Genomic DNA, 14,562 nt, shown 5'->3' on the forward strand with positions numbered 1-14,562 from the left:
ATCCGGGCTGCGTGTATCTCCCACAGGTCCCAGGCTCAGAGGGCTCTCCTATCAAATCCAAAGAAACCTCCCCAGTTCTTCTCCACACGGAGACTCCTCCAGAGGGGAACTTTGCAGGGCTGCTTGAAAGCGAGTCCAACGCGGAGCAGAGACACACAGTTAACAGCGAGGATTCAGCAGAGCGGCACAACCAACCAACACTGAGGTTTCCATCAGGTCGACAAGCCTCTCTACCCGACGTTCCCAACAGCTCAGGGATGTTGGGACTCCACCGGCCAGTGTCTGACCCTGGGATTCCAGGAAAGTAGGCCCCACCCCCAACCCTTCTACGATGACTGAAGGTCTTCTCTCAAGCTTGACTCAGGGTCTAAGAAAGAGACTGAATATGCAAAGGATAAAAACTACAGACTTTCTTCCATTCCTTTTGAGAACATTTACCAGCCCCAACCCTCCCTAAGCTCTGATTTAGATGTATAAAGTTCATTTATACTGAGGTATTTCTACACTATATTAGTAACATATGTAAAGTCATCATCTAGATCGTGTACATAGTTCCTAATAGAACACTGCCAGCAACACGGGGCACCTCATGTGCTTTTTCTGAAAGATATGCATGATTTTTGTTCTCATGTCCTCTGTTGCATGTTCTTCACACATAGCGCAACTCACAAGGCATTACGGCGTGATCAGCATGCTCACAAACTACCTGTAGCTATCGAGGCTCTGTTTTCTACAGCTCTTGCCTCTAAATAGGGAAGAAAGCTACTTGAAACTCTCTTTGAGGCATTTCTATTTCCCTCTACTGCTTTTTCAGCAGCTCCCAAAAAACAACTATCAACGCTGTCACAAGCTCACGAGGAGATCCACCTGTGTGTTTCGTGTGCATACCGTCCGCCACATTGCCACAACAGATGAAAAACCACTTCTGATTAAGTTTAAGATACAAGACAAAGTCTAATAACACGTGAAGAGGTTGTGTGGACATCCCACAGCACGCCGATGACTTTTGTAGGCCTTTGAAAGCAATAATGATGGCCCAGTGCTGGAAACACACTGGATCTTGACATATTTGTAGAGTTAAAAATGTTCTGGAAATCTCTCAATATAACCTGAACAAAGTTAACCAGCAGCTCTTAACAGCACTTATGTTGTGGATTAATTTGCTTGGAAAGATCAAACTCATATCAGTTAACCACTCTGTACATGTAATAATAGAAGAAAACAGATTTTGTAGATTTAAGATACGAGAGTGCCAGGTATAAATTTCATTTTAACTATATAAATCCCAATATTGTCAAACTGAAACTTGGCTACTGCTAAGGACATTTGCATCGAAACCTTTTGCACAGTGTTTTTTTTTTCGGTTGTTTCTTTGTGGCTTGTAGAAATGAGAAAATCTGATGGGCAAAAAAAAAATAAAAATAGCCCATCATTAATCTAGCAAATCAGAATTTTGTCTTTGTGGTTTGAATTTGGCTTCATCCAATGCCAAACTCACCTCCTGAAGGTTTGTTTGGTCTTTGAGTTAACTTTAGCTGTATCAGAACGTGCATCTTGGATTTCTCCTGGCACTCTGCACTTGTTGGTCCATGAGTCTTAGTGCTTAGAACGCTCTGCTCTCTGTTAATAAAGAACAGACTGCACTGGTCTGCGGACTAGGAGTTATCATTAAAGGAATAGTGCGCAACTATAACTGATGTCCAGCTGTCAAGGTTGAGATGGCAACCATCTCAAATGTTGCCCATTCACTATTTAGCACCAAAGTGCATCTATATCAGGATGTTTAATTACTTGTCAAGGGGAAAACAGGCAGATTTGGTGTCACACCATTGACCTTTGTTTCCATCAAAGAAAAGCCATCACCTGACCCTTAAATCGTTTTATAGTGCTGTATTTGCCTCACATAATAAGTAAGTAACTTTAAAAACTTTGACTCAAAGTCAATGGACACTTTTCCTCCAACCCATCACATTTTCTCATGCTCTTTCAAGAAAACACATTTTTTGTTTCGCTGAAGGACATTTTGCCATCGCTATCACAGAAGAAGAAAAGTCACCAAAACTGTCTTGATGTGAAAGTCCTTCTTTTCGGTAAAATTTCTATTGCTGGACGGAAAACAACAATGCTGAACCTTCTTCACAGCTGGAGGGAACTGCGGGGGTTGTTGGTTTTGCTCTGTTGCATGCTTTACTGGAGGTCTTCCATTATATTTCTGAACTGTACAGCTTCCTTTGTAAAGAATAATCACTGACAAAGCAACAAAAGGAAACGAGAGACGGCAGCACGCGTCTGAGGCCGAGGACACAGCTCGGCCTTCACCAGCCTTAGCTTTATTCACCTGCTCTAGCCTTTCTAAACCACATCAGACCAATGCAACCAAACGGTCTGCTCCGCCGTCACACACTCGTGACTCCGTTCAACCATTTTAGACTGAATTGCATGTCGGAAAATGAAGTAGTTCCTTTAGTTTCTTAACTACATAGACACCAATACCAGTTCACGTACTGCATGGAGACTGCACTTGGCTTTACTATTAAAATCAGCTGTGTGACACAAATTGATATGTAACAGAGCACATGGCACATCCACAGAAAATTTGAAATGACAGTTAGACCTATTTTTCTAAAGTATTTAATTTGCCATTATTTTTCTATGCATCTTATTCCTTTTCCTTATTTTTTTTATTTAAGCCTGCTGTTTGAATGCTGTGGACTGCTCTTGGGATGACGATGGGTGCAATGCAAAGCCTCTCAATGTAGCAAGCAGGACGTTAGACGGGCAACTCTGCATGTTGTCACAGACTGTCTGCCGTTTGAGTAGTTTGTCCCCGTTTGATATTGCACAGTGAATTTCATTTAATTTTAGCAGTTTCTACATCGAGTTATTCCGCATGTTGACACGCGCAAGTGGGATCCCAACACTGGAATTCCCTGCAAAGGAAGCCTGGTTTTACTCTAAATCGTGTGGAGATGAAGGGGTTGGTAAGAAGTCGGTTTGATTTCCTGAAAAACTGAGAAGTGGGAGAAATCCTAAGAGATTCCAGGATTAACATGGGTGAGAATATTCGAATATTTCCAACAGAGCGCCGGCTCCTTCCTCTGAGCGATAAGCCGTCTTACTCTAGATGTAGAACAAAAGTTGCTAAAGCCTAAACTCGACACGTCCAGCACCCGAAGGGTCGTCTGCTGAACTTTTCATGGGATTTGCAAACTTTTGCACAGAGATAAGAAAACTTGCTGTACTGGATTATAAATGTCACTTTTTAAATCTAGTGCTGTTCACAATTGTTTTTATGCATTTTTTTAAACGTTTGCCACTGTATTTTATACAACGCAACACTTCAAAACAGCTAATTTGAATGTTTCTGTTCTTAACTATATTTAAAGAAATAAAAGTATATTGTGTAAATAGAACAAGGAGCAATGCGCAGTTGTACAAATGAATAAACAGAAAGCATACTGATTAAAAAGATGCCTTTATTGGGAGTTTAAAAAAAAAGAAAAACCAACATGGGGGGGGGGTGTAGAAGTGAAAAAACGTGTTTGAGCTGGAACATTAAGAAAGAAGAAGAAGAAGAAAATCTTTACAAGCGCAAAATAAGAAAATTCTGTGACATTACATTCACATCTAAGTATCGTTAGGAACCAGTATAAATTTACAGCTCAGTCACTTTGGCTTGTTAGGAAGTTGGACATGAAGCCATTGCAAAAAGGCCTGTTACACATGTTATGAAACAGAAGTGGGTCTCACATTTAAGCAAACTTCTGTCGAAAAGTTAAAGTAAATGAAAAGTCTGTAAATGTTACTGCATTCTATTTCGACTTAAAATGCTGAGGTACATTTCATATATTTAATATAAAAATACAGTTTGATTATAATGGATCATATATTCAGAGATATAATGGCACTGAAGTCGGGAGTACACAGATCTGAACATCCTTTATCTTCCGGTTTACCATGTACGCTCCAAAATGGCCGCCCAGACTAAATCACTCTTCTTCTACGCATCTTTCCACACTTTTTCCACGTGACAAGATCTTTTTTTTTTCTTAAATCATTCAAGCATTTCATGGAACATGCGTGATATCTGTGACTTTTTATCATGGAAAAAAAAACAGTAAAAAGTCAAACATTTCCCTCTAACACGGATATATCCTGTTTGTATATGTGCACCTGATTAATATTCAGCATGGCTCATGAAATATAAGACAAAAACGTTACAATAAGCATTATAAGCATGTTTACTGTCACTCTAACATACTGGCCTCCCTTTGCATTACTGAGGCACTGACTGGCACCAGCGCCCTGACGTCTTATTGCGGGACAGACGGCAGCACTTAGAGGGCCATGGTGCACAGGATAAACTGTTGACAAAAGGGAAAGAGAGAGAGGTGCAGAAAGAAAGGGTGAACCACAGAGACTCAGCAAATACTGCACCAGAACCTTTCGCATGCTGGCAAAATTAAAGTACTTCACACGCACAGCTTAAAATACTGTCTGCACGGTGAAAAACACAGTGAGCAAGAAAGTCCCATGAAACAGCAAAAACAAAAGCTCTGCGCTCAAGCATCTTTCGTGATAACTCACAGACAAAAACAAATGCTGAGGAACATGGGATCATTTGTTGCATACGTTAGAAATATTAAAGGGAGGAAAAAAAGGACTCACATCATCATATGGGAAGTTCACGGATCCCTGCTGCATGGTATCTCTCCGTCTGAAGTGCTCTGCAACAGAAAGAGCAACAAAGAGTGACCAAAGTGCCTCGTGAACTCCCCGCACTTCACATAACGACGGGTGAGAGCAGGTGAAATGAAACACAGTCCCGCTTTCAGTCCCCGTTAAAAGCGTGCAGGTGGCTGCTCGCCGAACATGTCAGATCTCGGTGTTCACATTCGTACCTGTGAGACCACGCAGTCTGACACAGCAGGCCACATAGTCATCAAAGTAGATCCTGCCCCCTTTGTTGTAGCGCTTTATGATTGCGTTCAGGGCCTGGGGGCTGATGCGGTAGCCTGTCACAGCGGAATAAAAAGAGAAAAACTCAGCATGAGGCCCTGTTGCTGCAGTGTTTCTGACAGACAACTTTTAAACGGAGTTTAAAAGAGCATAACAATGGGACTGTAAAGGCCTGAAAATATACAAAAACTCTCCATGAGTCAATTTACTACGAGAAATTCTCATAAGCATCCTGTGGCTATTCAAACACCAAGAAAACTACATTAATAAAGTGTTTCTTTGCATGTTAAACTTGACTAGTCTGCAATTTTGTAGGTTAATCTATTACAGCTGACTACGGCTGGCCTACTCCTATGCATTTAAGCACATTCCAGAGACTCGGCCTAATTTCTTCATTCAGCACCGGGTCAGAATTTGTTGACCACATTAAATGCGTGTTGCAAGTTTTCTAAATGATACCTTTACAGGCTGTATGTGAGACGAAATGGCACTCAGCACAACAGATTGCTTACCACAAATTTAATTTACTGATAAAATGGCAAAAGGAAAGAAACGGCAACTTATGTTCTTGTGTTGTAAGCACCTTGCAAATGTTGGTGGTGATCCATCAAAATATCAGACCTAAGTGTAAATGGAAAATGAGGAGTGACAGAAGTTCACCCCCACAGCACTCCAGCGATAAATGGAAGATAACCCAGCACATTAACTTATGACTGACTGCTATTAAGTCTAATTAAGAGTCATTAAACATTCAAGTTGCCATTAGATGTGTTATCAGGAGCCATTCGACATCCATCATGTTGAAATGTTACGACTCTCACCCATCGCGCTGACTGCCTGACTCATCTCGTGAGGTTCCACTGTTCCGCTCCGGTCCTGGTCAAACATCATGAAGTTATGCTTCCAGCCGTTCAGAGCGGCGAACAGCTCCTTGAACTCATTGAAACCCATCTTCCCCGTGAAGTCCCTCTGGTGACAGTCGGGTTAAGCTTTCATAAACTGTGATAAAAAGCAAGCTGCTGGTTCACCTGGTTTAAGGGAGAGCCACACCTTTGTTTCAGCCCAGAGTGTGAACAGAAAGGTATGAGTCGGACATGCTGACCGGCCCATTTTGGTATTTGCAACTTCAACTTTCACCCGATTTCCATCTCTGAGCTCCACAGAGAAGCTCTCTTTGACAGAGGAGGCCAAGCACAAAAAGGATACATCGAGCATTGCAATCATGATCCTGCACGTCTCCAGGCTGAAGGCTGGAAAGACAATAAAAACACATCAAGATCACCATTTCATTTCCATTATGGAGGCAAATTCTCGCAAAAACCATGCTTTTATAACCAAGGACATATTCATTCAAAAAATAAATAAATAAAAAAACAGGTTAAGCACAGATAAACTCCTTTAAAAAAATAAAGTGGCACATTGGTTCCAACTTGAAGTCTGCTTCGCTGATCTTCACCTGGACTGATTCCCAAAGCTGGGATTTGCTCCTACAGAAGATTCAAAGTGGTCTAGATAACTTTAAAGCGACTAACCAAAATGAGTGCTGCAGGGAATTCGCTTATTGCGTAACTGTTTGTAAAATCTTAAGACTGAACTTTCAACCTCTTGGTCAAACACAGCTGGCACAGTGACTGTGTCAGCATTCACTGCGCGGAGCAATCATCCAATACCTGCGTTTCAAATGACAGCTCAGTGAGCAACACATTCACATTGGTGAACTATTAAGTTCAGAGTTCCAATATATTCTCCGTTTCAAAGTGTCATGCTCTTCCACCCTCAACCTTGCAGATTTCTCAGGGAATCTTTTCACATCTGAACACAAACATGGAGATGTTTATGAACTGGTTTGGGAATCCAATGGCGAACGCGTTTGTTACATTTTGATGATGCATGCTGTTCTGTTGCCAAATATGTGTCAAGATTTTGTAGCTCGAGGTGCGCCTGCTCATAGAGATCAATTACCTCAACAACCTGGCCCCAGGTCTGAAAAAATTAGGCCAATCCAAAAAAAAGGCTTTTTCTTTTCTTTTTTTTTTAACTGCATTCACTTGATAGATGACTTGATAGTTCCAAAAAGTAGAAAGAATGTGTTGATAAAGCTTCCTGAGGGGTGGGGTAAAGTAACGGAGCAAACGGGTAACATCTGAGAAGTAGAAGTGCGTGTCATGCTGCGGCCGATAGTGGCGCAAGCTTCTGATGAATGGTTTAACACATGAATGCAATTAAACCAACAGCTTTCAAACAGCGGCTAAACCTCGCTAATATACAAAGTTGCTAGCGCACGCTTCGAAAAACTTGAACAAAACGCAAGAATGGAGCGACGATGAGGTTCAGGATATATTGAGGCGAAGGAGGAAATATGACTTAACTTCAAAACTCTTAAAACAAAGAGTGGCCGGCATGCTGGATCATTCCAACTTATCTGAACTCTCTGTGTGACAAATACGAAGCTCGTTTGATCAGTTAGATAAAAGAAATACGAGAAATTAGTCTGGAAACACATTAAAGGCACATTGCAGGAAAGCAGCTTCTTCCGGTTCTACTCTGAGGACTCATGAAGAGCACAAATGTCCAATAGTTTTTTGCTAACGGCACCCATTTAAAACACACAGAAGCTCAACATTTCCCCCTCTGAATAAGGATTAGGTGGCTGTGATTAATTCCTTTACAGCATGGTTACATTACTCGACGGCAACAAGCTAAAACGTTCAGAAAAATCCTTTCCTTCCAATGTTGCCAGGTTTCACATGCTCGCTGTGCGCTTGGATGATAATATGAACTGAAATGGTGATAAGACATGTTGTGAGGAAGCTGTAACTCTGTCAAGGACTTTCACATGTCTGAATCAAGCGTAAGAAACATTAGCAAAAAGCTAAACCTGTGTCTCAATCACCGAATGCCGTCACTTTAATAGATTCACAAAGCCACATTTCTCATGTATGACAAGGAGTAATGATGAGGGAAACCGACTGTTTTCTAAATGCCGTCATCTGATGATGGTTCGAGCACCTGTTTTTTAAACTTGCTCGTATGGCTTTTAAAGAGCAGACCACACAGAAGTGCATTTGAATACTGGGACATCACTCAACAGGGGATTCTTCAGGGGAGGGGAAGTGGTCAAGTGCTACACACCACATGTGAGTTCAGTCAGTTCCTCAGTTAAACTTTCTCTTTGTGGATAAACCTTTTCAGTTACGGGGAACTGAGGAGACCAAACTGTCCTGTAAGAGAAAACATGAGGATGGTATGGTTCAGACGGTAAACTTACGATTGTAGCTGCCAGTGAAACCGGCTTGTGTCAGACACCTCTGCAGCTCTTCTGCATCAATTTCACCGTCCTGCACAAAGCAGAATTGTACTCAGTTATGCTCGACTCTCAAAAGATTATATAATATTCTGAAGAGATTGGGTTGCTGCTCAACTGCACATTCAATAATCACCACTGACGACCCTGTGCAAGCCAACATTTGAGTATGACACTATATATGCTGAGTGAAAAAATGGAAAACATCTGGAAAGTCTTTCTAAATTGGTTTTAACCACAAAACAACACTTTTCATCTTTTTCTGTAAAATCCCAAACGGGCTCTGCCATCTTCACAGACGTATAAAAGAATCACGATAAACCCCTCATGCTTCACCTGAAGTGGTTTATGTGAAATGTGATTCATCTGCAAAGAGGGCTTTAGTTATTCATGCCCAGGCTTGTAAGGTGAAGCTAAAAACCAAGGGAGAAATTCAAAAAAAATCTGGCTTTTCCAATGGCTACACGCGTTTTTAAAACATTTCACAATGTCAAATGTTGTAGTACATCTACAATACCTGGCCAGCTATAGCTGTGAAGTAACCCCACATTGGATCATTGGCAGCTGGGGCTGAGGCACCGAATGCACCTGGATAACTTCCTCCATAAGGACTATACCCTCCCTGTGGCGGTGCGCCCCCCATGGGCCCACCCATATGACCAGGCATGTGGCCTCCCATGTGTCCTCCTGGCATTCCTTGGGGTGGCATTCCCTGAGCTGGCATGCCCGGCATTGGACCACCATACTAAGGAAAAAAGCAGTTCAGAATGGAGAACAGGGCTGGCATAAAAAAATGCTGCTCACAATAAGAATAAATCGCAGAAAGTATGCAAACACTAATGAGTCATGACCAGGTATCCTCAGCAGGAACTTATCAAAAACTAACCTAAAGGTCAAAGGTTTTGACCCACCATTTACACTGTTGTACAGTCTTGCACATCCAGCCCAGATCAACTTAAGAAATGGAATAAAACTACAATAGCACGTGTTTGTGGCCCTTTAGGTAATAAACTTGAGGATTTACAGGATAAACGCTATGACCTAAACATATTAACCTATATATTTTGTAATAAACTATCTTGCAGTTTTAGATACAGCGTATAAACATACAAAATAGCTTAATTAAAATGTTAAAAGTTTATATTTAGTTTCATATCGGTGGGCCTTTTTCCAATACACAGTTGCTGGGCTGAAGGTGCCAGGTTTACCTTAGCATTCAATCATGTTGACGATTTAACGACCCGGAAGACATTTTTTTCCCACTTATTCAATTTCCAACAAACTGTGGATGCTAATATAGCTTCTGAATTCCAGCTTCAGCAAGAGGAAAAAGTCACCTGTTGCTCTAAAAGAGCTTACAGATACTGTTGTATCTTTGCTACGGTCAGTTATGAGCACCAGTTTAAGTTATTGCGGCACAGATTCAGTTATTCATAATATAAAGCCTCGAGTGACCGAGCTTCCAGGCTAACTTTTGCCAACTACTGAAGCTAGTGTGACACTTTAAAATAAATGTAGTACATATTTCACTCACCCCACCGTATCCTGGGTAAGCCATTTGATTAAACTAGGCTAACTTTTATGGTTTCAATATCTTTAACGTAGTGACGGGAACCGTTTACTGCTAAGTTGGAAACTGACTTCCGAGTAGTCTGAGTAGATGATTACGTCATATCCGACATGAACAAAGCTGTCGGAAGTGTGCTGACTGATAGCTCAGTAAACCAATGAGAGAGGAGAGGGACATGACGTCCCGCCCACTAGCTCTTGGGCTGTTTAAACTTGTAGAAAACGACCGCTAAATCGTTTGACTGCTCCAAAATGTGACATTAAAAGCTCAAATATAAATGTTATCAGAGAAAATAAGTTATTTCCACTTATCTCAGTCTCACCCTCAAAACTGTTGGCAGTGATTTCATTTTTTTTGTTAACACAAGGCTCCCTTTTCTCAATGATCGTAGCCTTCAACAACCCCAATTTATTGTTTTTCCTAATGTTGCTGCAGATGTTGAAATGTTCTGACATTTGACATGTAAAAATAATTTCCATTTTAAGAAAGATTGCTGTCTTGTATGTCATTAACCACTAGATGGTGCTATAGAAAGCTTTTTAGGGTATTACAAACACTAAATGTAAGACAAACTCATAATTACAGAAACTTTTAAACAGAGGCAAGTTCTTTACTAGGGTATTGAATATCCTTGAACATACTGGATTCAAGTAAGAGTACAGAATAAATACAAATAAAACTGCAACTTACTCAGACTTAGTGTAACAACTGTCCATTTTTAAACAAAAGGAAATGTTAAAGTGAGTGAGATTAAATGTGAGAACGCTTTATGTCAAAAGAAAACTGTTAGAAAAACATCACGAGGTTATACTATAAGAAGAGAAGTACTGTGTTCAAGAATGTTTACAGTGTTGGAGGATTAATGCCCACTGTGTGCTGGGGGAGGACTCCTCCTATCTTATTAGTTTAACCTTGGATGCCGAAGAAGGTCTCCCATCTTTTGCTTGTTCTATCTTCTGTACAAACATTGATTTACTGAACAAAGAAGTCACTACACTGTACAAATCTAACAAAGGCAGCGATAGGAGGGAACTACAGGAATGTCTCATAACCACGTGTGGCTAATTTTGTAGTGATTTTATAGTAGAAAGCATAAATAGCAGAAGTATAATTTTAGAATCCAGACAACCCTATGCCAGCTTTGTCATATGTTGCACAGCTTGTCAGCTTCCTTTTTGGTTAGCTTTGTGGTGACTTGCCGTTCTAACTCAACCCAACATCTGTGTTGGAAGGTTCTCACTTTCTCTTCACAGGAAGACACCAACACTTACACACTGAAATCTAAGTGTAAGAGTTAGTAACATAAAAGAAATACTGCCTCATTAAGTTAATCATTTTAAGTTCCTGTGAGTCCCTACACAGTTTTATAATGAGTTTAAGGCCACACAGCAGCGACAGTTTTAATTTGAGAATGTGAAACCAAAGCTTTAATTTAAAACTAATAAAACCAGATTAGCAGATTTATATTGCTTCTGTCTATCTGGAGGAGGTTGGATTCTAGCCAGTAGTAGCTAGTAGTCATATGTTTGTGTACATTATTGTTTCTAAATTAAATTGGTATAATTTTATACAAGGTAACCTACAGCATAAACTACTGTACATACACAGGTTTTCTTTAATAAATCAAGTTTTTAACCTCATCTATATGTCCATGAGGTGTTTTCATGTGTTAAAGGACAAGACATAAACTTTTTTTTTTTTTTAATGGCAAAAATAAAATTTTCAGCAACAAGGTTAAGTTATCAGAGGATAAATAACTGCTGGAATGGGATTTAAAATGTTATGGTCCAATGTTTGGGAACAACTGGACAGCGTTACCTTAAAGAATATGAAATAGTTTAAATTAGGTCTGCTGTAAGTGTCAGGAGTTGGTGGTGTGGGAAGGGAGGACCCAGATGCAGACTTCAAAATCAAAACGGTTTATTCCAATAGGCAAAAGGCAAAAAACAGAAAACGCAGCTGAGCCAGATATCCAAAATACTTAACTAAGCTAAACTTAAACCATGGCAAAAACTAACAAGACTATGAAACAAGACTATGATTTAACAAGACTGTGGCTATGGGGCAAAAAAAAAAAAAAAACCTGACCTGACCTGACGAAACAGACAAAACTTGGCATGAATGATAAGGTGAGGATTTTGCAAAGACTTTGAGTAAACCAGGAAACTAAATACTGTAGGGAGGTGATTCGTGATGAGGTGTAGCTGTGGAACAGAAAACAGGTGACTTGAGTGAAGCTAAGTGACAGGGAAATAAACATGACAAGAAACCTAGAAAAATAAGAACCTGAAAACATAACAAAGAACCTGAAAACAAGAATAATCAAACCATAGAACGTGACAGTAAGCAGCTAAATGCTGCCTACATGTTGATGCATCAGAATTATTCATTGATCTATAAAGGAGTGAATTTAAAATAACTTGTCTTTTGAGAACTTTTACTGTAGTGTATGGTCCTGTTTTTTAATCATTTTGACAGCATGTATTGAGTTCATAGTTGAGTGTTTAATGTCATCTTCAAACTGAAATACACATGCGTGGTTTGAAGGGATTCTCCAAAGGCAGAAACAGTGTTTTTATGTACAAATAGGCAGAAGTACTCAGTGATAGAAGGATGTTAAGAAAAGCTTTACTGACTCTTTTCAAACTGCAGTGATTTTCTAACATTTTTTCTTTATGATAGTTTCCAAACTTAAACAGTATTTAGCCGCAAGCCAAGAATGTCATTACAGAACTGAGCCCTTAAGTCAAAGCCCATCTTTACTGTTTATTCCTAAGTATAAACACGGAACACTTCCGTTTGAAGAGTCTGTAGACTTTCATGCACAATTACCCAGCATCCTTTGCATAATATAAACAGCACTATGCAGTGCGGCTCTGAAATACGCCTATAACTCAGTTCTGAAAACCCTGTGCATCAAAGAAAGCAGTATGATGTGTTGATTTGAATTAAATATAAAAGGACCGAAGGCTTTTTCAAGCAGGCAAAAACCATTAGAACAACTACAACTGCTGCGTGTTTTACAAATGGAAAATAAGGCCACCATAAGAAAAGAAAACAACGAAATGCAGAAAACTATGAATTGGTGAGCTAATAGTCCTCAAACAGCAAGCACTCGCCCAGCATCAAACATCTAGAATTACCTCTGAAACAGGCGGTGAGAATGATCAAGCTTAATCTGTCAATGAAATGTTTGTATGATTAAATGTTCCATTTTTGTATTTATATTGTATTTCTCAACCGTTTGTTGAGAAATATGTTTTTTTAGACTTGTTAAAGAGAATAATCATGGAGCACTTTTCTTCGCAATTCAAAGCACTTTTGTAGTACAAGGCACTTTCACCCATGTACACACACAAACAGACATGTGAATTCATATAGTGTTTCTTAGTTGGATTTCATTGAATTGGAATTTTTCCTGTAATAAAAAAACAAATAGACTAATCAATTTTATAACTTGTCTTCTGGATATAATGCAATTGTCTTGGCAGCAAGTCAGAACAGACTAATTAACATTTTCAGCCCACTACACGCAATTTATGGAACATTTACTGAATGATTTTTATTCTATTTTCCTGTGGCAACATGGGATCATATAATTTTGTTCTTATTATATTTGTTCCCCCTTGGAAGGCTCATAAGCCTTTTTGGAAATATATCTTACCACTTTTAAGCTGATGATATCCAGCTATACTGTTCCTTTCATGAGTCGGAGATTGAGGTGCTATCTGATAATTGTGTAGATTCCATCGAAAAATGGTTAACTAACAATTATCTCCCGCTAAGTGCTTCCAAAACGGAATCCCTGATCTTTGCCCCTGACGATAAGATTCCACTGATCAAGCAACACCTTGGGGCCCTGGGCTCCTCTGTCCAGTCGAGCATCAGGAACCTGGGGGTGTTTCTTGATTCATTGTTCTCTTTGGATAAACTCTCAAGGGCTGTATCAAAAAATTGCTTTTATCATCTAAGGAACATTTCTAAACTTAAAAGTATTCTTTCATATGCCTATTTGGAGATGGTTTTACATGCTTTTATTTCTTTGAGACTGGACTTTTCAAACTCTCTTTTTACCTGTTTTAACAATCATTCTTTAAAGAGACTGCAGATTGTGCAGAATGCCGCAGCCATGCTTTTAACTGGTGCTCATTGAACCACATCACTCCCATATCATCTTCTGTACATTAGCTGCCAGTAAAGCAACGAATTGATTTTAAAATTCTTGTACTGACTTTCAGAGCTTTTTATGGCCAAGCCCCAAAATATATCTATGATCTTTTAACTATTTATGTCCCAGCTCGCTCACTCCACTCAGATCCTCTGTACACAACCTATTATCTGTCCCAAGAACCTGTTTTAAGACAAGAGGAGATCATGCTTTTCAGACCATCGCCCCTCGACTATGGAACGCTCTGCCTCTCTCTATGCGCCTGACCAACAGTGCTGACTCTTTTAAAAGCCAACTGAAGACCCTTTTATTTGGACAAGTTTTTAGTTGACTGAATATCCTTGACGTCGCCATTTAAACCCTGTTTGTTTTATATTTCCTCTTTTATCCTGCTCCGCTTTTTACTGTAAAGCACTTTGTGATTTCTATCTGTCATAAATGCTTTATAAATAAAGTTGATTGATTGATTAATTGAATTTCCTCTGCTGTAATTGCACTGAATATTACTATCATGGCCCAACAATTGTGTACATTTGCTTTGATGTGGTCCCTGAACTGGGA

At 39.7% G+C, this 14,562-nt stretch overlaps 2 protein-coding genes across 4 annotated transcripts in view; one reads left to right on the forward strand and one right to left on the reverse strand.

The window, feature by feature from the left end:
* LOC140307624 (voltage-gated inwardly rectifying potassium channel KCNH7-like) overlaps window positions 1–3,699 on the forward strand; it is a 75,885-nt gene extending 72,186 nt beyond the window's left edge. For all 3 annotated transcript variants that reach the window (XM_072386627.1, XM_072386701.1, XM_072386776.1), the window contains one exon: window positions 27–3,699. In XM_072386627.1, the coding sequence (XP_072242728.1) occupies window positions 27–308 (282 nt within the window). In that variant the 3' untranslated portion in view covers window positions 309–3,699. The remainder of the gene's footprint in view (window positions 1–26) is intronic.
* Window positions 3,460–9,927, reverse strand: LOC140308022 (grancalcin-like). The gene is made up of 8 exons (XM_072386820.1): window positions 9,798–9,927; window positions 8,781–9,008; window positions 8,228–8,297; window positions 6,166–6,209; window positions 5,781–5,928; window positions 4,902–5,015; window positions 4,669–4,727; window positions 3,460–4,364 (listed from the first exon to the last, which is right to left on the reverse strand). Exons 1-8 carry the CDS (start codon window positions 9,819–9,821, stop codon window positions 4,338–4,340), a joined length of 714 nt encoding a protein of 237 aa, XP_072242921.1. The 5' UTR covers window positions 9,822–9,927; the 3' UTR covers window positions 3,460–4,337.
* Between the last annotated feature and the right edge of the window lie 4,635 nt (window positions 9,928–14,562).

This window comes from Leuresthes tenuis, unplaced genomic scaffold (genome assembly GCF_036924035.1).
Source record: "Leuresthes tenuis unplaced genomic scaffold, fLeuTen1.0.hap1 SCAF_1, whole genome shotgun sequence".
NCBI classification, from domain to species: Eukaryota; Metazoa; Chordata; class Actinopteri; order Atheriniformes; family Atherinopsidae; genus Leuresthes; species Leuresthes tenuis.

Excerpts from the sequence above, each read along its gene's own strand:
- LOC140308022 (XM_072386820.1), bottom strand. The coding sequence starts at position 9,821 with ATGGCTTACCCAGGATACGGTGGG. Across the intron at positions 5,929-6,165 it reads TCATGATTGCAATGCTCGAT|AGGGACTTCACGGGGAAGAT; the intron begins GTATCCTTTTTG and ends GACTGTCACCAG. Across the intron at positions 4,728-4,901 it reads CAGACTGCGTGGTCTCACAG|AGCACTTCAGACGGAGAGAT; the intron begins GTACGAATGTGA and ends TTTCTGTTGCAG.